Source organism: Mya arenaria, chromosome 11, assembly GCF_026914265.1.
Source record: "Mya arenaria isolate MELC-2E11 chromosome 11, ASM2691426v1".
Taxonomy (NCBI): domain Eukaryota; kingdom Metazoa; phylum Mollusca; class Bivalvia; order Myida; family Myidae; genus Mya; species Mya arenaria.
In genome coordinates, this window is record NC_069132.1 from 25,141,312 (window position 1) to 25,165,750 (window position 24,439).

The 24,439-nt window shown below is 34.5% G+C and overlaps 2 protein-coding genes across 4 annotated transcripts; one reads left to right on the forward strand and one right to left on the reverse strand.

The window, feature by feature from the left end:
• Positions 1-1,737: 1,737 nt before the first annotated feature.
• Positions 1,738-10,697, reverse strand: LOC128209154 (CDAN1-interacting nuclease 1-like). Of its 2 annotated transcripts, none has more exons than XM_052913054.1 (11): positions 10,666-10,697; positions 9,544-9,693; positions 8,607-8,717; positions 8,237-8,294; positions 7,624-7,702; positions 7,120-7,199; positions 5,979-6,028; positions 5,550-5,617; positions 3,917-3,982; positions 3,459-3,564; positions 1,738-3,024 (listed from the first exon to the last, which is right to left on the reverse strand). In XM_052913054.1, the coding sequence occupies exons 2-11, from the start codon at positions 9,633-9,635 to the stop codon at positions 2,895-2,897; spliced, it is 840 nt and encodes a 279-aa protein (XP_052769014.1). In that variant the 5' UTR covers positions 9,636-9,693; positions 10,666-10,697; the 3' UTR covers positions 1,738-2,894. The 2 variants fall into 2 exon arrangements, with proteins under 2 accessions (XP_052769014.1, XP_052769013.1); XM_052913053.1 differs by having other exon boundaries at positions 10,595-10,695.
• A 196-nt stretch (positions 10,698-10,893) lies between these two features.
• LOC128210002 (mucin-5AC-like) lies at positions 10,894-19,288 on the forward strand. Of its 2 annotated transcripts, none has more exons than XM_052914293.1 (8): positions 10,894-11,043; positions 12,187-12,408; positions 12,675-12,724; positions 12,940-13,052; positions 13,628-13,728; positions 14,702-16,687; positions 17,455-17,559; positions 17,959-19,288. In XM_052914293.1, exons 1-8 carry the CDS (start codon positions 10,986-10,988, stop codon positions 18,234-18,236), a joined length of 2,913 nt encoding a protein of 970 aa, XP_052770253.1. In that variant the 5' UTR covers positions 10,894-10,985; the 3' UTR covers positions 18,237-19,288. The 2 variants fall into 2 exon arrangements, with proteins under 2 accessions (XP_052770253.1, XP_052770254.1); XM_052914294.1 differs by having other exon boundaries at positions 12,208-12,408.
• The last annotated feature ends 5,151 nt before the right edge of the window (positions 19,289-24,439 follow it).

The window sequence follows — 24,439 nt, forward strand, 5'->3', positions numbered from 1 at the left end:
GGGCAGAAACCATTTTTCTATTTTTAGTAACAGTGACCTTGACCTTAGCTCCACCTCCCTAAAAAGCAATCCCAAGCTAGCTCTGTACATAAGCTACCTACACACCAAGTTTTATCAATATCTATCAATGCTAACTAAAGATATTGGGCGGACACCATTTTTAAATTTTTAGTAACAGTGTCCTTGACCTTAGCCCCACCCCCTCAAAAGCAATCCCAAGCTAGCTCTTTACATAAGCTACCCACACACCAAGTTTAATCAATATCTATCAATGCTATCAAAAGTTATTTGGCAAAAAACATTTTTCTATTTTAAGTAACAGTGACCTTGACCATTTTTCTATTTTAAGTAATAGTGACCTTGACCTTAGCCCCTCCCCACTCAAAAGCAATCCCAAGCTAGCTCTTCACATAAGCAACTTACACACCAAGTTTCATCAATATCGGTCAATGCTAACTAAAGTTATTGGGCAGAAACCATTTTTCTATTTTAAATAACAGTGAACTTAACGTTAGCCCCTCCCCCTTCATTAGCAATCTCAAGCTAGCTCTGTACATAAGCTACCTACACACCAAGTTTCATCAATATCTGTCAATGCTAACTAAAGTTATTGGGCAGAAACCATTTTTCTATTTTAAGTTACAGTGACCTTGACCATTTTTCTATTTTAAGTAATAGTGACCTTGACCTTAGCCCCTCCCCACTCAAAAGCAATCCCAAGCTAGCTCTTCACATAAGCAACTTACACACCAAGTTTCGTCAATATATATCAATGCTTACTAAAATTATTGGGCAGAAACCATTTTTCTATTTTTAGCAACAGTGACCTTGACCTTAGCCCAACCCCCCTCAAAAGCATTCCCAAGCTAGCTCTTCCCATAAGCTACCTACACACCAAGTTTCATCAATATCTATCAATGCTAACTAAAGTTATTGAACAGAAACCAATGTTTGACGCCCGCCCGCCCGTCCGCCCGCCCAACGACAACCTCATTCTAATAACCCGGTTTTCGTTGAAAACCTGGTTAAAAATGTTGCAATTCAAATATATCTTTAGTGATAACGATGCCTAGTTTCATGTAAAGGTCATGCAATGAAGCTGCCTATAAAGTTTCATTGAATTTCTCCTGGTAGTTTCAGAGATATTTTTTAAAGCAAAACAGTAAGTCAGTCATTTTGTTGTTGTTGTTGTTGATCAATCGTGACGCATTGTTGTATTGTTTTAGAGGGTCACCCAAGGGAGCTTCCTGTAAAGTTTCATTGAATTTGGACTGGTAGTTTCAGAGGAGATGCTTTTAAAAGCAAAACAGGAAGTCGACCATTTTGTTGTTAAACAATAGTGACCCCTTGTTGTATTTTTGTAGAGGGACACCCAAGGAAGCTTCCTGTGAAAGTTTCATTGAATTTGGCCTGTTAGTGTCAGAGGAGATGTTTTTTAAGTAAATGTTGACGGACAGACGGACTGACTGATGGACGGACGACGTACAAAGACCGATCACGATAGATCACCTTGAGCACTTTGTGCTCTGGTGAGCTAAAAAGAATGGCCGTTATTATGTGTACCAAATTGCATGTAAATACCTTTACAACCTGTTTTTAGTTTTGGGCAACAATTAAGTTATTGTGAGACTTGGATGTAGGACTACACATACAATGTTTACGACAATGCATGCATCTTAACTCTCTTCTCTTCGAAACTATGATTATATCTATAGTAATAAGACACACAAATAATGACATAAATTTATTACATAAAAATTCATTTGAATATTGCAAAATAGAAACCAATACATGATTTGTTTGAACACAAGCGGTGTTTAGCATCGTCAATTTTCTTCTACTGTTAACAGTTAAGTTTATTTAACAATAAAAGCCAGAGCAATAATACAAGAAAATACCTCTCCATCCACCAAATTACCAACCCAATCATACTTATTACAATAAATTAATTCTCTGAATTGTTTCAATAATAATACATCCTGCCATTATGACCTACATTATTCATGTTTTGACAAGATGAAAAAGATTGTATCATATGGGTACTCTTCTAAAGGCAATGTCCATTCCTGACAGTTTAAACTAATGTGTTTGCAAAGCATTCCGATCACAAAAGTGTCATTCACAAAATATATAGTCTTACATGTTATTGTACATACATAATTAGTGTAAATGTATGGCTTTCACAATCTGACAACTACATTATTTGTTGACTGCGTAATATCAGCTTAGTACAACATATGTTCCCATGTTCACTTGAATCACATAATATATAGGTCTTACACTTCGAGTACATCTGACACTAGTGGGAAATATCATTATGGCATCATAGTTTCAGGTGAAAAAACAAATTATGCAGAGAAATAGGATTATCCTCCTCATGCTGGAAAGGCTCCTTGTTTTCATCTTTTACATACATGTAGCTGAAGTCCCATTGAGAGTCAGCAGTCAGCACTATCAACAACAAATGAAATTCCCGGACTATTTAGGCTGGTGGCAATAGATTCATGGCCTTGACTATTAACTTTCAATGTCATCTGTACCATAATACCTTCAGAATTACTGTCAGATATCCATGCCAAAATAAGATAAAGTTGCATCAAACATGCAGACACACCCATTGAAATAACTAACCTCTGGTATTGTTGCTTGTTTTCATTGCCTTAAGGCAAAAGTGTCATTTACTTTGCCATGTATTTCATCCGATTTAAACATATGCCAGAACGCGTTCAACTAAATATTATATATACTTATACTATATATTAACAGTTGATCAAATATGAGGATAATTTTTTGGCAGAGATGCAAAATCACACTGTCCTCAGTTCCAAAAACCTTTCTTCTAATACAAGTATGTCCAGCTAATCGCCTAGGTATGTCGCTATTGGAATGGGTGTTCACTTGATACTCGGGTCCATTTTAACGATATGATCAGGAAAATGGTCTCGCAGGATAATCCCCTTGTCTTGGTTCACATCAAGCTCATCAATAAATCCAAACCAGTAGATCACCATGCCGGGCCCAAACCTGGGAATGTAATCACCAAAATGTGCATACTAACACAAAAAAAATCTGTTTGAAAAGCTTGATATTTCCATGAAAACAGGTTTATAGTAATCTGTTCATCTTCATCTGTTTATTATTTAATGGTAATAGTAAAAAATGAAGTTAAATTTACTAAATACAAGTGCATTCAGATGCCAACAAATGTCAATTTTTCTCTGTGGACCAAGGCATACATCAAAAAATATTCTAGCCATAGTTATGTATGTACCGGGTGCATGTACTTTCATAGTGAACCCAGTTTCATGACAATATTTTCAACAGTTTTTATACACAAGATTATTTGCATTTTTTAAATGACATTGCAAACAACAATAAAACAAATAATGATACCAAGGCTATAAAAATACTGGGAGCCTTTTCCTTTGAAAAACCAGACAAGCTAACCAACCCTGTACCTGTTCCAGTAGCTCCAGAACTGTTCCTTCAGGTAACCCTTGTGACTATGCTCGTCTCCGAACGAAGCCTTGCTCTCAATCCAATTCACCACACGTCCATCTACAGCTGCAATTACAGTTGGTTAATATTAATGGTCTAGAACCACCTTCACTTTTTAATATCTTTGTAATTGCTTCATTATTCCTTGAGGAACTAAACTGTTAAAAACATTATCTTATAATCTAGCAATAATAGCATTAAAAGACTTTTGATGTCATTATAATTATACTCAATAAGATCATCACCAAATCTGATAAACTGCTTCTTAATTTTTCAAACATTTATATTTAGTAGTTATATTAAAAGTCATGGAGAAACAACAGGTAGAGTAGGTCTGATAATAAAATCTAATTTTCAGCAAAGCATAAGTAAGAAATTACCTCAAACCTCAGAACATGTCAGCATGGTGAAGCCTTACCTATGGGTACTTCTAGTTTTACATCTGGAGTTTTGTCATAGCCTTTAGCTCTCATCTGATCTTCACCTAAAGGTACATCAATATATTATTTTATATGTTCTGTAAATGCCTGTTTCAACCAAATAATGCTAAAACCACTCTTTATTCTCACCAAACAATGCTTAATTCACTCTTTATCCCAACCAACCAATGCTTATACCACTCTTTATCCCAACCAACGCTAAGACAACTCTTTATCCCAACCGAACAACGCTTACAGTACTCTTTATCCCAACCGAACAACGCTTACAGTACTCTTTATCCCAACCGAACAACGCTTACAGTACTCTTTATCCCAACCGAACAACGCTTACAGTACTCTTTATCCCAACCGAACAACGCTTACAGTACTCTTTATCCCAACCAAACAGCGCTTACAGTACTCTTTATTTCAGCCAAAAAACACTAAGACTCTTCCTTACTCCCCCAAACAACGCTTAAACCACTCTTTATCTCAATGAAACAACGCTTAGACCCTTCATTTATTTCCCAAACAACGCTTACAATACTCTTTATCATAACTAAACAACACTTAGACCACTCTTTATCTACTTTATAAATGTTAAAACTACTGCTTTAAAGAGAAGTATGTTTTTGCACAATAAGGAAGCACAAATATTTGTGCCTACACTTTTGCTTATGTCATTTTACTTTTTATTAGCTAAAATAAGTTATTATTTTAAACGTAAGTGTAAAGTAAATTTTTTCATGAGGTAGAATACAAAAAATTATTTTGATAATAAACAAGAGTTGTCACAGAGACAGCGTGCTTGACTATTCTGCCGCTTTTCAGTGTGAGAATTGAAAAGTTTTGGCGAAACATGCAAGGATCACTGTAAAATTAGATTACATTTCAATGCAATACATCAAGTAGTTACTGAGATATTAACCGAAGTGTGCTTACATGCAAAACCTTAACTAAAATTTCTAAGTCAAATAATAAAGGCCCATAATTTGCATTATATTCAAAAAAGTGTTATCTAACTTAGTTAATTCAGTAGGTAAGATAGTTGGGAATACATACCCAAAATTTCAATGCAATAAATGATGTATTTACTGAGATAATGACTTAAAGGTGCTTACATGCAAAACCTTAACCAAGGCGTGAAGCGGACACCGGCACTAGGGTGAGTAGTATAGCTCTCCTTATTCTTTGAATAGTCAAGCTAAAAATAAATTTCCTTATCTATTATACGATCAAAACAATGTAGCAATGAGCATTTTCAACCACCAAAAAGAAACCCAGATTGAATGAAAGTGCTGCAAAGCTAACGCAAATGCTTGTCGCTTGTTGATTCAGTCCAAAAGGGACGTAACTGAACAATTATTTAAGTCAGATTTATGGGTCTTCCTGTGTATATTGTTTGTGGCAGCCTGTAAACCAAGTCTAATTTAAACATCTAGAAAAAAACAAGAGTCATGGCCAGGTTCAAAGTTTTGCAAAATGACACCTCCAATGCCAACACCTCAGACAATAACACCAAGGCTATCGCAATACCACGACTTTTTGTCTTCAAAAATCAGATAAGCTTGAAACAAAACAAAAAAACCCTGATTGGTAAATGTACTAAGGTGAACTGGAGGAAGTTCTTACCTATGTATGCTAGTCCCAGTCGGTCCAGTATGTGGTTCAGCTTAAACTCGTACTCATGTCCAATAGAACTGGTATGAGTCAAGAATATAACTTAACACTGAATAATTGTAAGTTTATAGCAAAATATCACCCAGTATAACTTTAGAACTTTAGCATGTATTTCAACAATGAAAACTGATGAAAACCCTACATTCTACATTCATCCAATAATTAACTAAGTAACAAAAGTCAACTTAAGTTACTACAAGTAGCAATGGTGAAATGGAAAATGTCCATTACAATTTTAATTGTTTTCTTTAGTTTTTTTTATATTGAATGTACCACAATTGTCATTACAGGTGTCTAGGTAAATATACCTTATATGTGTGTCATTTGCACCAAATTGATTTCAAGTAAGCAGCACAAATAAATCACACTGGACAAGGATACTGCTTTATGCTGTCACATAACGGACCATAGTGATCATCTCCTAAAATGCACTGAAAAAAAAACAACATATATGTTAGTTCAAGTCTGATTTATTTTAAAACGAGTGTAATATATTATTAATTTCTCTTTAAATCATGCTCCTCGGCAAATTTTGTGTGGGAATGCAGTGCTGTGTTGTGGGGGAACAGGAATACTCAACCAAACTTACCTTGGTGAGAAAAGCTAATGTCCAACCAACTACACTACCCGACATCTAAACAAAATGGGTTAAATACCAATACAAGAATGATGTGGGTGTCATCCCTGTCACCCTTGGAATCCAGAATGATGCTTATTTTTTTTACCGGAATCAGGAAAATCATACATTATCAGATTTCACTTTAATATCAAATAGAGGTAACCGGTGATTTGACGTTTGGACTTGAAGGGTCTGAGAACTAGTAACACGTTTCTTCTCATAAGCCAAACAATTATATACACAGTTTTAACTGTGGCACAGTGGGTTTGGGGCTATTCCCAGGGAATTTTGAAGATATAAGCCAGACTTACAACTAGTTTGTTAATTATAGACATTTTTAGTACTGTCATTTAAGTTTGCTTGTGGAATCCAAATCCAGTTTGCTCTATTAGTGAAATCTGGTTTACCATAACTCAGTATCTACCAATAATACTGCCACTGGCACTGAATACTGCCAAAAATTGAGCCAGACTCAAGCTTATCAAAGAGGAGTTGACACCATCGGACATGTAGTTTAAATTTTCATTAACGCGATCAACAACTTTGTCCAAAACTGAAAACTGGCCTTTTCACATATCTGACAACACTAGAAATCCAAATCCTTTTACCAGTAAATAAAGAAAATAATTCATATTTTTTTAATCCAAACTTAACGATCTTTATATGTGGATAAAAATAAGCACAAGACTTTAATCCCAGACTTGCAAAATAACCTGTTATTATTTATTTGTATACATATTTTTATTTGTTGTTTATGACACATGTTTGAGTTGTTATACATAAAGCATTTGAAATTGTTCAAGAAAATCCTAAATTTGGTAACTGTTATCGGCAACAGGCAATCATTCAAGTCAAAATAATCTGGTTAAGAACAAAAGACATCAAACCTAAAGGATTAATTACCTGATGAATTTCAATAGCAAGCTGCGGGTCCTCGATCAAGGAAGGCTCCTTCATGTACTGGGTAACGACAGACTTTGGTGCTGAAACACACACAAATATCCATGTGTTTTTAACCAATGGCTATACAAATGATGAATATTGCAGAAAAGTATTGAGAATATTACTTAACATATATTGCGCAAATCATTCTGAACTTTGTTAAAGTTAATGACCTGGTTAACAGTATCATTTTAAACTTTTAAATGTGAAATACTTTGTTATATTAATTTAAATTAAACATGCGTAATTCAATCATTTGCTCAATATTTGTGAAAAGTACAGCAGATCACATGTGTTTCAATGAAACATTAGAGTATTAAAGATTGAAAAAAAATAACAATGATCCAGTTAACAATGATGTTAACTTTAGCAATGTTCTGAACAATCAATGTCTCTTGCACACAAAATGAGCTAATCTTTGTACAAGTTATGTTCAATGTTTCTGATCTAGTAAGGCCAACTTACGCAGTTCTCCCTCATACTTTGTAGCGGAGAGGTGGCGCTCCAGAATGATTCTTCCTAGCAGTGCTGGAGACAGGTCCAACTGTATTCAAAATAGAGGCTCATTACAATGGTGTTCTAGAAGTAACCCGGTATAAATCAAAGACAAATTGAGATACAAGTGTTCAAAACTGTTTTCCAAAAGTTTAATTTGCAGTAAAGTGCTAAGAAACGAGATCATCTTGATATTTAAATCACTGAATACCGGTAGATAAAACTGCTTGTAACAATGAAAGATAGCTCAATATTTTTTGGGGGAAAATAAAACCATCACGAAAATGACAGATGGTACAAGAAAATATTTTGATGGTCAGAAAATCAAATACAAGTTTCTATACTCTTCTCATTTACTTTAAACAAAGACACATCAGACTTGCCAAATCTGAAGTGGCTTTAAGTCCCCTAGGTACATGTAGCACGCTACCTCCATTACATGTATTACCAGGTAACTTAAACAGCAAAGTAAAAGTTTCCAGGAATGGGCTGAAATGGCAAATTATATCATGATTTTTTACAGAAATTAATTTCATCATCTGTAAAATGGTTCCATACAAAAATCAAAGTGAACAAAACTTGCCTCATCTGACATTCCTATCAAAATGTTCTTTTCACCAGCCTGCATGCCTAGAGCAAACCTGAAACAAACAGCAAAAGCAAAACATAAAGGTTAGGAATTCAGTGCACAAGTTTAATAATCTTACCGAATTGAGAAAGGATAAATATTAATTAATTACATTTTTTTTTAAACTAGATTCAACTGAGAATGAAATTTAAATGCTAATGGATGCAATATATTATTAATTACTTCATTTTTTTCTAGGCATGATTTACCAATTATATTATTTCAATGTTTGGGATATAAGAATATTTCCCAGTTATTATGTTGTAGTATTGCCATACATCATTACATGTAGAAGTCTATAATACAGATAACCACATATGATAACCTGTCATAGTAGTGGCTTGTTGCATCTGAACTGTAGTGGATATAATGGGTCTTGCGCATCTTCTTCTGGTAATCTTGAGAGAATATGCTGCCAAGTGCATTCACGCTAACACTGAAAAAAGGTCAAGCACATGTATACAAAATAAAGCAGACAATCTTGGATATTTTTTTTAATTTTTATAGTATAAGGCTTTTACTGTTGAGCAGAGCAACATTAATTGATTTCTGAATAGCATTGTTTATACATGACTACAACAAACTACAAGGGGAGAGCATCATTTTTATTTTACAGCAAAACTGTCAAAACATATAAGAACAATTCTTATGTGACATTGCCTATTGGATTTCTGATGAAATTATTGACAAACTGAATGTGTTCAAATGTATACACTTTCTTTGGTAAAGCATTATTTCGTAAACATTAAAGAACAAAACAAATCTACATTATCTGCGACCTGATACATTATTGTGTCTATTGTCGGATGATGTAAATCTATATCACCTACCAGAAAGGGTTTTAATGCTGCACTCTCACAGATTGAACATTTTGACTACTTTTTTATCTTTTGTCTTGGAACGAGCCAATTTATGCGAAAGTGCATGTAAACTAGTCATATAAGACTGCTGACAAAAATTGATCGCAGAGTTTAATTTTATGTTCAAATATTGATGTTTTATGTATTTTTTTTAAACTGTTAGTAATGGTTTTAGCCATAAAACATTAATTATGGAACTTAAATATAAAAATCTGCAATCTGATTATTTTTTCAGCATTCTTATATCACTGGTTTGCAGATATTTATGCAAAAATTTGCTCATTCCAAGACAAAACATAAAAAAATGCAAAAACGGTAAATCTGTCAGAGTACACTTTTGAATGATATTATTAATTTTCAAATTACAACATTTTCAACCATTCATAAAGCATATTTGCATACCCAGGGAATTTCTCTGCTATCAATGGTAGTGAATCTCTCGACTTGTATGTATGCATCATTTGCACAATTTCATTATACACAGTAAGCTTCATTTTGTATTGGTGTCTAACCACTTCTTTCTTGACTTCTGAGACTTTGCTAAATCTTGATCTGCAAAACAAAACTTCGTTAATAAAAGAGCAATTATAAAAGCTATCCGAGATAAAAAAAAAAAAGCAGTTTTCCATGCGATTTACTTGTTACATTTCAACAATCTTAATGTGATTTCCAGCGAATGGAAGGAAATACTGTGAAATGGTGGAGTTGTCATACTCCTGGAGCCTAGTCCATATTAACAACCGCTTCAGAGTCTTTGATGATTTTTGTTTTGGCGACTTTATGTGTCCAGACCCCACTTGTTGTTTTCCTAGCCAAGAATGACATATTCCAGCACAAAGTCTATTCAGCGGATAAGATAAAGGGCACCTGCTAGATGGTTCCAAAATGGCGATGTTTTGTTGACAGATCGATCTGTCAAATCTAAATTTGTGTTTCATAAAACACTTAAGTGTAATAAGAGAAAGGTAATGGCTAAAAATAAATTATGTTTAACTTTTTTTTTTTTTTTTAACAATACAGTGTTAAATTTTGTGGAGTTACATTTGAAGAATGTATTTAACATTGGTATAAATCAGTTGACTTGTGGCATTCAGGGAACAAAATGACAATCCAAATGTTAAAAAAGTTCCCTATGCGTGCATTATTGTGGCTAAATGGAGCACTGGCGTTATCTATACACAACCTATAGGGCTTAAACAGGTACAAAGCAACCTATCACTTTCTGTTACCCTGTTGTTTTTAGTACATGGCAATAAATAAATAAATAAATAATGACTTGATGCAAGCACTGTACTCTTTAAGTCGAACTTCAGAAGGACCAATGAAGGGTACGAAACGATCATGGTTCGAATGAAAAGGGTGCAACAAGATTTCACTCTAAGTAATGCATTTCATGGTGCGTATGGAAAATAGAAAATATTAAAAAATAGAAAATAATAAATATTCATAATACCCAAATGAAATTGAATCACTTTTAATATGAATTTCAGTATTACATTAACTAGTATGATTAATAAATTTCACCGTCTGCAATATGGTTGAGTTTAACCTCAAAGCGGATAATCAATGCACACATACAAAAAAAAACAACAACAACAGAATAATATTTCTTGAAACAATATTTAAATCCACCGAATGCTTTCATACAGATAAGATCAATTTTTCATTAACAAAACGGTTTTAACGATTTTATATTGTGGACATTTTTTTTAATGTGAGCATTGACTATTGTCTCGGTATCAGGTTGTAAAATTTACAAAATGTCAACTTTGTTATGTTTTTTTGAAAAGGTACCAAATCTCTGTAGAAGATGAATTATTTATTGTTTGTAACATGTTTTGATCATGAAAACAAGACAAGAAAGTAATCGTCGAAAGCTTAAAAGGCCGAAACCAACTGAAGGTATATGCTCAGTCAATCAGTATCACACTTTTCCGCGTGTTAACGAGTGAACATAATTGCATGATGATGATGATGTTGTGAAGAGGGTGTATGGATTATATGTAGAACTTAACATGAAAATCTTAAAAATAGAGAGTCATGATAAAAGAAAATGATCATGTTTGTTTCTGTAAGCATATAACAAAATTGTTTTGGGTCTGCAATTCATGACGAAAATATTTACACCTGAACTTCCATTTCTTTAATGAACTGCCTTTCAGCAATTGGGAATATTTTCCATTGAATTCAACATCTTCAGATATGTTTGGATCGCGAGTCATCGCATTTTAATATACATGCGATTTGAAAATTGTTCATCTTGTAAGGGCCGATCTTGTTATTGTTTGTATTTTGTCAGAAGGCCATAAAATACATAGATTTACAGGTTAGAAAGTGTTTATTTAAAATATGTTAAATTTATTGTTGTCATAAACATTTGAATTTAATGCTTAAAGTCACCCGAAATTCTATCCTTCCCCCAGTCCTCTGACGGGAGATAAAAATTCCTCCATTTTTTTTAATTATTAAAAGTTAAATGATGATGGAAGATATAAGCAACCAAGACACAAATTCAAACCAGTAGAAGTATTACCATTTGAAAGCAGCTGAAATATTGTAAATTTGACTTAACTGTGCTATATTAATGTTATATATCTTTTAATAATGGCAGGGCTGGCTTCCATTAAGAATTTGAAACTGGATATTTGATCTTCTTTGTTATCACTACAGTATTTAAAAAAATAAATTCTTGTTGTTGAAGTTTACGTCATCCAGAAGAAAGTTATCCACTATTGTCAAAATATTATTATGTTAAAATTTAATATCTTTGAACTGTAACTTGCTAATTTTACTATTTTACTTAAAGATTAATTTAAAATATGGCCATAAAATAACATTGACACCCAAATTTTGGAAGTTTTAAGGCTCTTTTAGGGTTTAGTATACTTTCAAAGTTCTTTTAACAAAAGCCCTGACAATAGTGCTGTCTTGGTTTGGTTCAGACTTTTTTTATTCAAAACTTAATAACTAGTACAACTATTCAGTATTAACTGTGATGCTGAGCATGCCAGTTATTTTAACTGATATTCATATCACTTTGAACAGCAAATGAAATCCATACTACAGAGGATACACTCAACACCAGTTCAGCAGCAAAGGAAACTGTGATCAAAACTCCTCAGATCAAGACACCAAGAGGAGTTAGACGTAACGCTGTGAGGACAACCCCAGGCAGAGATGAGATTGTTTTCTCCCAAAATTTTGATTCCCAGGCCGTTGTGGGTTGGGACTGTAACTCTCCATTGAACGTTGGAAGAGTGCACAGAGGTATATAAATTGTTATTCTGATGAAAATAATAGATTTAAATTGCATATAACATTTATACATATAAATGAAGCTGAACTGGAACGAGCTTGTGTTTAATGTTGCTGACTTTGAATAAATTCTAACTTTAATGTAATAAATGTATGGTCTGTCATGAGTTGATGGAACAATAAAAACAAAATTGACAATCCAGAAAATATCAACGTATACCGGTATGTTTTAGTTTGAACTAAAAGATATCTTTACCATTATTGTGGTGTATTTACAGGTGGAGATGGCCAAGATGTGTCTGACCTACTGAAGCTGATAGCTGATGAGGTAACACTGTTATTTGGTACACTGCTATTTTATTTTTGAGAAGCGTATGACGGATGTCTTTGTTTGGTTTCCAAAAGTAGATTCAAGAAACCTCTTCAATCTGACATCTCCCACTAAAGCCCCTTAATCCTCACATGCCCCACTATTTTATACAATGTACGTTCTTACAGCTGTCTTAACATATATGTCTGAATGGTAGAACTATCTATTGACAGGATGAAGGTAGTCTACCGCAGGGAAATACCCCACCCCTGCTTGGAGCATGGAAAGTAGGGGCTTCCAAGGAAGATGGGACGACAGAAGACAATAATAATGAGGTTTCTGGCAGGTGCGTTTGTTGATTTCTCATATCATTGAATAGCTTAGAGTTCATCTATTTGAAGTCAAATTAAACAGTTTTTTCCAAGGTAGTGAAATGAACTTGAAAATCTATAGGTGTTTATAAACCACATACATTACATGTATTGTACATATACATGTAGAATTAAAGTACCAAGCAATTAAACCTGGAAATAACCTTATCAAAATCAAATTTTAGCAAAATTTGGATGGATAACTTGAAGGCATTTTTTTTCATAAGGTATTTGTATTATTTGTTAAATAGCCATTCTTATTCAAAATCAAAACATGTAAAACAAACATAAATTTTGTCTGATAAAACTACTTACTAAATAATGCATTTATGGAAAATACTAATATAAACTGATAACAAGATTGTAAACGTGTATTTAATAGCTGAAAACGCAAAAATATTAAATGATTGGTGAATGCTAAAAGATTTTGTGTGATCTACTATAGTCTGATATTTTAAACATAGAAATACTGTGTTTTATACACATTTTCTTTCAAATTAAACTCAGTATCCTTCAATCCTTGGGAGTAAGTGCATCTTTAAATTTATAGGTTGTTACGGAAAGGTAGGACGCGGAAAAAGAGTGGCAAGGACTCCTCTGTCTCTCGGGACCTGTTTGAAAAACTCTCCCTGGCCTTGGAGCATTGTGCAGGTATGTATCCAGCAGTTATCTATATTGATATCAATGCTAATCATATATCTCATTGTCTATCATAACTACTTCTGTCTTCCGAACACTACATGTTTTACATGTTTTTTGGAGCATTGTACTGGTTGTACTTCCCAACATTTGTGTTTATCTTTTTGTCCAATTTTTAAATGTGGTTAATAAACATGTAAGCAAACACTGTTTTGACTAATAAGTTATCACAGGCTTAGTAGTGTGTGCTCTTTCTAGTCTGTACATAGTTTTAGAATCTATCATAAAAAAACTCCTTTGTCTGAGTCTATCATAAATACTCCTTTGTCTATGGAGACCTGTTTAAGAAATTCTCCTTTTTGTCAGGGCATTGGTTAGTGTTGCAGCAGTCTGCAGCCAATTTGTATAAAACTGGTTCAATCTTTAGCAAAATGTTTACTGATATTATCCCATGTTTACTTTTAACCAATGAAATCATTTAAATGTATGACTGGCCTTAAAATAACCTACATGACAACTTATGCATGTTTTATGCAATTACCTGCAGGTTTCTTTTGCTATCCATGCTTAACATAAACAGTAAAATCATATGAATGATGTATCTATTTGAAGTATGTCTCAGTTTGTCATTGGAAAACTTGTCTTTGGTGCCAAAGAGATGTGTTTTTGTATATCTCCCAATCAGATGGATTTCACTAGCTATATTATTGATGTATTTTCAATGTATCGAGAGGGTGCTCCAAAAACCTAAAATGACTAACACTCTTAACGGAGCACTCGCCGAATGGGCAAGGCCCGAGTGCGAGTATAGATAAGCTTACACACACACACACACACACACACATACTTTGTATACATTTTACACATTTAATTGAAGTTGTCATGATAAACTTGCCTAAGCCACAATTGTACAATACATACCCTGTAATCAAAGCCTTATTGTCATCAGTAGACTGGTTTAATGTTAAGAAATCTTGTTTTTCAGAAGCAGACAATGAGTTGGAGGATGTCACAGAAGATGCAGAGACTGAACCAATTAATGACAATCGAGTTGTACTGAATGTTTCCGGGGATCTATTTGACACAACAAAGGTGGAAAAACCTTCTGTCGGAAATGCTCCAGTCAAAACAGAAAATCATTGGGCTAACAAAGTACCTGTACGAGTTTCTCCCAGATTGCAAAAGAAAATTGAGGTTAAAACAGGGACAAACGTAATATCCCCAATTGATGCTAATTTTGAGAATGTTGTTCAAGGTGCTAGTAAAATATCAACTGATGTGCTGAATTGTGCTCAAACTGATGTTAATGAAGATGACTGGAGCGATGATGAACTGTTTGAAGAAGACTCCTTTATCATTAAAGCTACGCAGATACCAGGGGAAGAGAAGAACTTTAATTCTCCTGTGTTTGGAATAAAGAGAAAAAGTTCAAATGCTACTGACTTGCCGAAAAGTAAAATTTCAAGGTTTACTTTTAAACTTGACTCACATAACACAAAAACAAGTACAACTGTTAGATCAACTAGTAGCAATTATACAAACATTCAGTCTAAACCAAAGCCTCTGCCTTTATCTACCACTTCCAGTGTGCCATCTCATCCAATAGGATTAACAAAGTCAACCTATGTTCAGCAGTATGCAAGACCTGGGTCAAGCAATACTGTTACCAGTACTAGATCTAGTCTTCCTCATGCTATTATAAGAGTAAATGATTCAGTGCTGGCCAGTCCAAGGACTGCACAAAACTTCTACCCAAAACCTGCAGGACAGTCAAATTTAAATCATTCAAGAACAGTTCGGAATTTGAATAGCTCAGTAGTTGGGCCATCTTCCCAAATGAGTTCATCAAATTCTAGTAGAACATTTGCTTCAAAACAAATCATTCCGAACCAAAGCAGTTCCGGAGCAATGTCCAGTAATGTGTACAATTCTACGAAACTATCGCAAAACTCCCCATCATCTTGTAGCTTGAACAGGTCAAATTCTTTCAAGAAACATAATAGTTTCTCTGGACCAGGAAATGCTGGTCCAGCAACACAAAGTACTAGAAAGCGTTCAATATCAGGAAGTGACGAGAAGTTTCAAGTTCAGCAGACAGTGAGTACAGCATCAGCTATTCAACCCAGTGCACGACCAGGAAATTCATGCAATACCATTTCAAAAACTGGTGCTTATTCAGTGACCAATAATCAAAACAATGCCAATAGATTATCAAGTGGCACTCAGAATCCACAAAGTTTTCAGCATGGTATTTGGGGACAGAAGGTTGTTACAAGTGTTCAAAAATTACCATCAAGAATGGTGGCAGCACAATCGGCTTCAAAATCATTTGCAACCAAAGTATCAAGTGTACGTACTAGTTCAGTAGTCTCAACTTCATCAGTATCAGTATTAACAACACCAGTGTTGGCTAAAGTCAGAGCAGTTGGGAAGACAGTTAACTCAATGAATTCCAGCTTTGACACAAGTCTGAGTGATGATTTACTGTTTCAGCTGGCTGAGCCAGATGACTTACTGGATACACAGATGGAGCAAGATTTAACATTCACTCGTGTTCAGACCACTCCAGTAGTTTCTGTTAAAATGTCAGCTGTCACTAGCAGTAGTCTTTTTGCAGCAAGTACATGTAGTTTGAGCACTGTTTCCTCTAAACATGTTATCAGTTCAACTGAAGTCTCTCATAAACCAAAGACTGTGCAATCTAGCATTGTGCCAAAAGCATCTTGCCTAAATGCAAAAGCTTTGTGTAGTTACATTCCTAAACAAACTTCAACGTTTCAGTCCAAAGCTAGTGTGAACAGTTCAACAAAACCTATTGCCCAGACCAGACATTTTAGATTCAAGGAAAGTCAGAAATCTACTGGTTGCAACATAAGCAAGTTGACAGCCCCATTACCAGCCTCTTCCAACAGGGACGCATTTGCAAAACCTCCACCAGCTTCTAGTGTGCAAAGTGTAGTAGCAAAGCCAGGTGAGATATATTTTAAGCTTGACTGTCTGTAGAAGAAAAGGGGTGTTGTCATTGTGATTGATCTTCAACAACAACTTGTGGTCATAATTGAAAAACCATTCAAGATAAGCAATTCAACTTGGTACACATGATGTTCGAAACAGAATGCTTTAATATAGCAAAACCCATAACCAGATTCAATATTTGTGGAGTAGTACCTCTTGTTTGACACGAGTAATCATACAGCTGTTGGCATTCAACAATCCCAGATTGATATCATTATTTTTGGTTATTTATTTATTCCTTCCTGCAGCCACATGTATAAAACTGGTCAGATCTTTGGTTTTGTCAATGTAAGCCAAAAAGTTAAATGATTGGCTAATTTTTATCCAATAATAACTATCAACCAATCAAATCATTGTTGATGTCAGACATTTGTCAAACTAGACTTGGTTATTTGCAAAACAATAACAAATCACAATGAACCTGAGTGTATGGAACATTATAACCCTAACATTATGTTACTTGATTATATAACTTTACATTCTAATTAAGCCCTGCAAGATGCATTTAATGATGATTTGTTCAGTCAAGGTGACATATTCGAGACAATGGTCTTTAAAGAGTTTAGAGACTTTCTCCTGCCTGTATGTTATTTTATAAATTGTGTACCATTAATTAATCTTCTACCCTTAGGATGCATTCAGTGAGGATCTATTTTGTCATGTATGCCTGTACTTTATTATATAACTTGCTCAACATTAATTATTTTTCTGCACATATTTTAGACCCTATGGTTGCATTCAGTGAGGATCTATTTGGTGATGATGATATGTTGGGAGATGATGGACTAACAGAGCCGGAGATTATGGCAATGTTGGATGAAGTTGAATGTAGGTTATGGGTACCACTTCCCCTATTCTTTTATCTAAAAAAAGGAATTTGAGGGTAGTTTTTATGGTGCAAGAGATGCTTCCCAAGTGGATTTTGGTAGCAAAAATCAATTTTGACATGTTATTTTAATTCTTTAGTAATATTCAACATTGAGATTTTAATATCAAAAATAGTTTTTTCTGACTTGACAAAAAAATCTCATATGAGGCCACAATTTCTGATAATGGGCTTCTTGATATTCTGAATACTTAATAGTTTAATCACCAAGTTTTTTCAGGTCTGACTTAAACTTCATATCAGCACTTAGACAAAATCTAACAATAGAGCTATTAACTTTAGTACTAATTCCTCCTTGCCAAAGAATTTAAATAATGCATATTAATATATTTTGGTTACAGTTCAAGCCACACAACAGTTAAGCCAAAAACGAACATCTACAGAGAGTGTTAAATCCCTCACCGGCAGTCAGGAGTCCACATTGCGCTTACAACCCCAGGCTGTAAAACCCAGCGAAACATCCTTACCAAATAGTCCAGCAGAGACTATTCAACCAAGCAGTCAGGGATCCAATGGAAACAGTCCGGCCAAAAACAGTCAGACAAAATATTCACCTGAAGAAATTGAAAGAAAGAAGCAGCTTGCTCTTCAAAAAAGAAGACTAAAAATACACAAGTGAAACAGACACCAGTATCTTAAAGCATTAACTTGGGGTTTCTGATTGGTTTATTGTATGATTGTTATAAAAGTTGCGAAAAATGAAACAAAGTTTTACATGCAGCATTTATTTTATGAATGTGAAATAAATTTACTAAATGGTGATGTCAATGAAAAATAGGATGTGTGGGGGAAATGTGATATTTTCTCCTAAAATCATTAATAGCAATTTTGAAAGATGTGATAATGGTTTCTTATTCAGTTCTACAGATTGTCGATAGTTATTATTGAAATCTGATCACATAGATAATTCCCTAATTCCCTTCTCGATAACCTGACTGCCTCCACAACACTCATTTTCACAGGCCTTCTAAAGTTCCAAGATTAATCCTGATATCAGATTGAGAGCTTTTAATTAAAGACTCTAGTATATATTCTTTTTTGCTTGGGGCATTTGCATCAAATCAGAACAACATATCTTGAAATATATATGATACACTTTGGAAACCATTCCAAAAGGGATCTATGCCCCTTTACCTTGTTATGAGCATAAATCCCTCATAATCTAACAGACAATTATCAGCTGTTAGATCCCCATTTAAAATGACAAGCTCACAATTATTTTAAACAAATATAATGAACAATTGTTACATGCAGGAAATGGCATGATTTCGAGGAGTATACAGTCATTTAATTTACTTGATATATATCGTTATTCAATCAATTCTGTTTAGGTATAAAGTACACAAATGTGTTCTTTTTTAGCTTCTCTGTATCATGAAGAAGGTATTGTCAAAGCCTTGTTTCATTGGCAACAGCAGCATGTAAACACTTGTGCACAATTCTATAACTCTGATTTAATATTTTTGAAGTTATGCCCATTGATCCACTGAGAAGAACATCAGGGTGTCGGCATTGGCTCATTATATTTGTTTTCCTATAGTGGGGAAGCTCTAGGTTTTATGTGGTTACAACATGTTGACATACGTGTAACTCTTTATTGTTGTATAATTTACATGCAACTAACATGCCCTTTAAGACTTAAGAGTTAAACAATAAATATGATCAATTGTGTACATTTTTGTTCTTTTTAATGTAAAATGTATAGATGGATGAAGTATTTCATAGTGTATAGTTTACAAGCATAAAATGTTATGTAAAATAAGAGCTGTGACAGGAACGTAACAAATGCCACCGAAAGACCTCGTCAGACAGATAAGTATTTGGGCCTTTTGGACTGATAGCCCTTGAGAATGTAACATATTTTCATGATGAGTTTTGAAATATTGACCTAAAACATTTTTAAAGAGCAAAGTAGGTACATGAAAATGACAAGTGGCTGCAATACGGAGTGGATGTCAACTCATGTTTGGGCCGAAGTATTCTTATTTTATTGATTTCAAAGGTATTTTTAACTTTTGTAAGCTGAAGCTCACCACAACCTTAACCTTTGACCTAATGACCTCAAAATCAATAGGATCCATCTGCTGGTCATTGCCAATCTGCTTTTTTAGTTTCAGGTCCCTGGGCCTAAGCTTTCTGCTGTTATTGATTTGAAACAGATTTTCAGCTAGCGGACACCTCAGGCTTGACCTTTGACCCAATGAACTCAATAAAATGGAATCCTCTGCTGGCCATTACCTACCTGCCTACCAAGTGCTAGGTTTTTGGGCCATACAGGCTTTTAAGCGATCCCTTCTTTTCCTACTTTTCCCTACTTTTTAGCACACCTGAGCACGAAGTTGTCAACAATTTGACTGTTAACACTCTAGAGGTCACAATTTTGGCACAATCTTAATGAAACTTGGTCAGAATGTTACCCTCAATAAAATCTTGGACGTGTTTGATATTGGGTCATCTGGGTGACATGATCTTTAAGTCAAGTTTAAATTTGGGTCTTGTGCGGTCAAAAACTAGGTCACCAGGTCAAATCATAGGAAAAGCTTGTTAGCACTCGAGGTCACATTTATGACTGTATGTTCATGAAACTTAGTCAGAATGTATATATTGATTAGCTCTAGGCCAAGTTCGAATCTTGGTCATGTGTGGTCAAAAACTAGGTCACCAGGTCAGAATTAAGGAAAAGCTTGTTAACAATCTAGAGGTCACATTTATAGATGTTTCTTCATGAAATTTGGTTAGAATGTTTATATTAATAATCTCTAAGTCAAGTTTAAATCTGGGTCATGTGGGGTCAAAAACTAGGTCATTAAGTAAAATCATAGGAAAAGCTTGTTAGCACTCGAGAGGTCACATTTATGACTGTATGTTCATAAAACTTAGTCAGAATGTTTATATTGTTTAGCTTGAGGTTAAGTTCAAATCTGGGTCATGTGCTGTCAAAAACAAGGTCACCAGGTCAAATTTAAGGAAAAGCTTGTTAACACTCTAGAGGTCACATTTATAACTGTATCTTCATGAAAGTTGGTCAGAATGTTGATATTAATAATCTCTAAGTCAAGTTTGAATCCAGGTCATGTGTGGCCCAAAACTAGGTCATTAGGTTTAATCATAGGAAAAGCTTGTTGGCACTCTAGAGGTCACATTTAAGACTGTATGTTCATGAAACGAAAGCTCTAGGCCAAGTTCGAATCTGGGTCATGTGCGGTCAAAAACTAGGTAACCAGGTCAAATAATAGGAAAAGCATGTTAAAACTCTAGAGGCCTCATTTATGACCATATGTTCATGGAGCTTGATCAGAACATTATTCTTGATAATCTTTAGGTAGAATTTGAAACTGGGTAATCAGAGGTCAAAAACCAGGCCACTAGGTCAAATCATAGAAAATGTTTGTAAACACTGTAGAGGTTACATTTTCTCTTGAATCACCATGAAACTATGTCAGAATGTTTGTGTTTAGGAAGTCTATGTCAAGTTTGAAACTGGGTAACCTGAGTTCAGAAACTAGGTCACGAAGTTAAATCATAGAAAACATTGTTAAAACACAGTTGAGGCCATATTTTCTACCTTATCTATATGAAACCTGGTCAGAATGTACTTATTACAGCAAGGTAAGATGGGTCATCTGTGATATTAAAAAAATCATCTGTGATATTAAAAAAAAAACTTGGTCACTAGGAAGGATCTAAGTAATATATTTTTTAATTCCAGCAGGTATAAATGTTTTGATTTCATACCTCATGATTATATTTGGATGTGAATGAGATGTCAAACCCAAATCTTTAGTCCTGTTTGGCACCATATAACCTGAATTGGTATGCGGTAAAGCCCATATAACCAATTTACCATCTTACTTCAACTTATATGATCTGAAGTAGCTGAAATGAAGATGATCCTTTAAGATTGTGGTCTTAGGCTGATCGCCCTGAAAACACTTATTTCACACTTGAATTGGATCAGGTGAGCGATACAGGGCCTTCAGGGCCCTCTTGTTTGTTAAGCTTCTACTTTTCCCTACTTTTCTTGAAAAAGCCTACTATCCCTACTTTTTTGTACATATAGTTCAAGAAATAATAGAAAGGTTTTAACTGAATGCATTGATTGAATTAATCAAAATCTTGGTTTTAATAAGAAGCCATTTCTAGTATTTTTATAGGATCAGTTTAATGCAGTAGGTCTCCAGTGCTGCAAGAGGGGTTCTATGATGAGAATGAGTGGTGCATGTTGACAAGTCTGAGACACCATTTCCAGGTTCATCTCCGCATCTTGTGGCTGAATCCCTCCTGAAGCACTGGTTTATAAGCAAAGGTAACTACATGTACATGTACCTTCACAATTGTCCTTTCCAATAACTCATTTACCTGCCCATACATGCCATATTTCTAAGAGGCTTGCCAGGGGATTTAGGTCTGAATTCCAGAGGATTTTGATATTACACCAGGGGATTTTTACACAGCAAAATTTAGCGCAATATCTACATTCATTATATAAGAATAAATACAGAAACACACTCTATAAATAATTTTTGGACTTAGTCATTATGGTCCTTCATGGAATTTCACACTCATAATATTATGGACACTGTCATCCTTGAGCTATTTTTAAAAACAAATAAAAATAAACAATAAGCGGTCACAGACAGCTATATCCCCCACCTCATGGGGACATTTTTTGTAATGAAAGCCAATCAATGGTAAGGGTAGTTTCTCAGGAACATAAGAAATGCGTAAAAATAAGAAAGGGCAATAACTCTTTCAAAAAAGGTCAAATTGCAAAAGCCTGACAAAATGCACTGTGTCACTATATAGTCATAAACGTAAGAGGAGTTGCGAAGAAACCAATTTTAAATGTAAAATAAAGAAAGGGCAATAACTCTTTCAAAAATGGTCGAATCGCGAAAGCCCAACAATATGCGCTGCGTCACTATATAGTCATCAATCTGTGAAAGTTTGGTAGAAATTGCATGAAAAACGTAAGAGGAGTTGGGAAGAAACCAATTTTAAATGTAAAAAAAAGGGCAATAACTCTTTCAAAAATGGCCGAATTGCGAAGCCCGACAATATGCGCTGCTTCACTTTATGATCATCAATCTGTGAAAGTTTGGTAGAAATCGCATGAGAAATGTAAGAGGAGATGCAAAGAAATGAATGTGGGACTGACGGACGCACGCACGCACACACACACGCACGGAATCGCGCCTACCATTACTAGTATATCACCTCGCTTTTCAAGGCGGGGGATAATAAAATAAAAATTCCTGGGGATATGGATCCCCCGGTTGGGGGCCATGTGATGGGTTGGAATTCCGGGGGATTTTTCCGCCGGTGGGGGATATAGCATGCATGCCTGCCTCTGAAAGGCATTTCATCTGGGAGATTTAGTCCCCCAAAGTAGAAAAGTTTTAAGTTGAAATGCCTTGCTACAATCTGGCTTGTTTGAGTGTAGCCAATATTTCTTGTATAAATCTTTCGGGGTTTTTTTGTGAAACTTGGTGGACTTAGTTAAGTCAATTCTTGAGCCTGTTTGTGAAAAATGGGCCAGGTATCAGCCAATATGCCCATTGTCAATAAAGCAATTCTAACTGCCCTATCCGATAACTAATTCATCTGCCCCTGAAGGAGAAAAGTTAACTCATATTTCAAATGCCATGCTTTACTTTTTGCTTGTTTGGTTGTAGCCCATGTTTCTTACATTGTTATTGAAAACCCAATATAACCTTTAGAACACAGAATTATACAATATGGGCTACACCCAACCAAGCCGAAATTGAAGCATGGCATTTGAAAGTAAACTTTTCTTCTCCTGTGGACTAAATCTCACGGGTGAAGTGTATTTAGGGGCAGATGAATGAGTTATTGGAAAGGACAATTTATTTAGTAGTCAATTGTTCGCATAAAAAAGGTAAGTAAAGAGCCCTACTATCCCTACTTTTTGCTCTTAATATCCCCATTTTCCCCTACTTTTTCCCAAAAATCCTCCTTCTTTTATCCCTACTTTTTTGTTATCGCTCACTTGAAAGCCTGGCCATAGCATTCTTTAGTTTATTGATCAAAAAACATATACTTTGTGTATATCGATATAAGTTTATTGTTAATGATTAAAATTCATTGTTTTGATAAATATTTGGCCCGATATCTGCCCTTTGCTTATCAGATGAAAGGTTGGTAATAATGTTGTGATACAGTAGCATTTACATGAAGTTGATTGATTAAATACACCAGTAATTGGGCCTTAAATTCAGTGATTTAAATATGGATTAAAAATGACAGCACAGATAATTTCGAAAGTAAGGAATATGTCCACTGCATTATAGATTACAACTTAATTCATTAAACATTTCAAAAACTTTGACAAAATAAGAAGCATTTTTGTATCGCATGCATTAAATAATTCAGCAAACTTGATTATCTTTGATTTTACCAATAATAACATGGAATAATGCTTTTTCTTTATGGATATTTCGGCATGTTAAAATGTTAATGTTAATGATCGCCATTATGGGACTGGATGAGTGGACTTTTCCTTGCAAGGCTAAAGTCTCATTTGGGAATTTAATTTAAAAAACTTCTTTAATTTATGTAAATGAAACGCTCAATTAAAGGAAAATTAATGTTAAATGTTGTAGCACAATTTCTTGCTTAAAACTGCTGTAAAATATGTTTTGGACAAACTTATTTTCTGCTGCCAGAATTTTAAATTCTGGTCTTTCAATCCTTTTGAAGTACGGTAATATTACTGTATTTGCAATTTTCACAATTAAAAGTGAACTGATTTTCAAACAATTATCAGTAGAATCAAAATGCATTTGATATGATAAAGCCCTT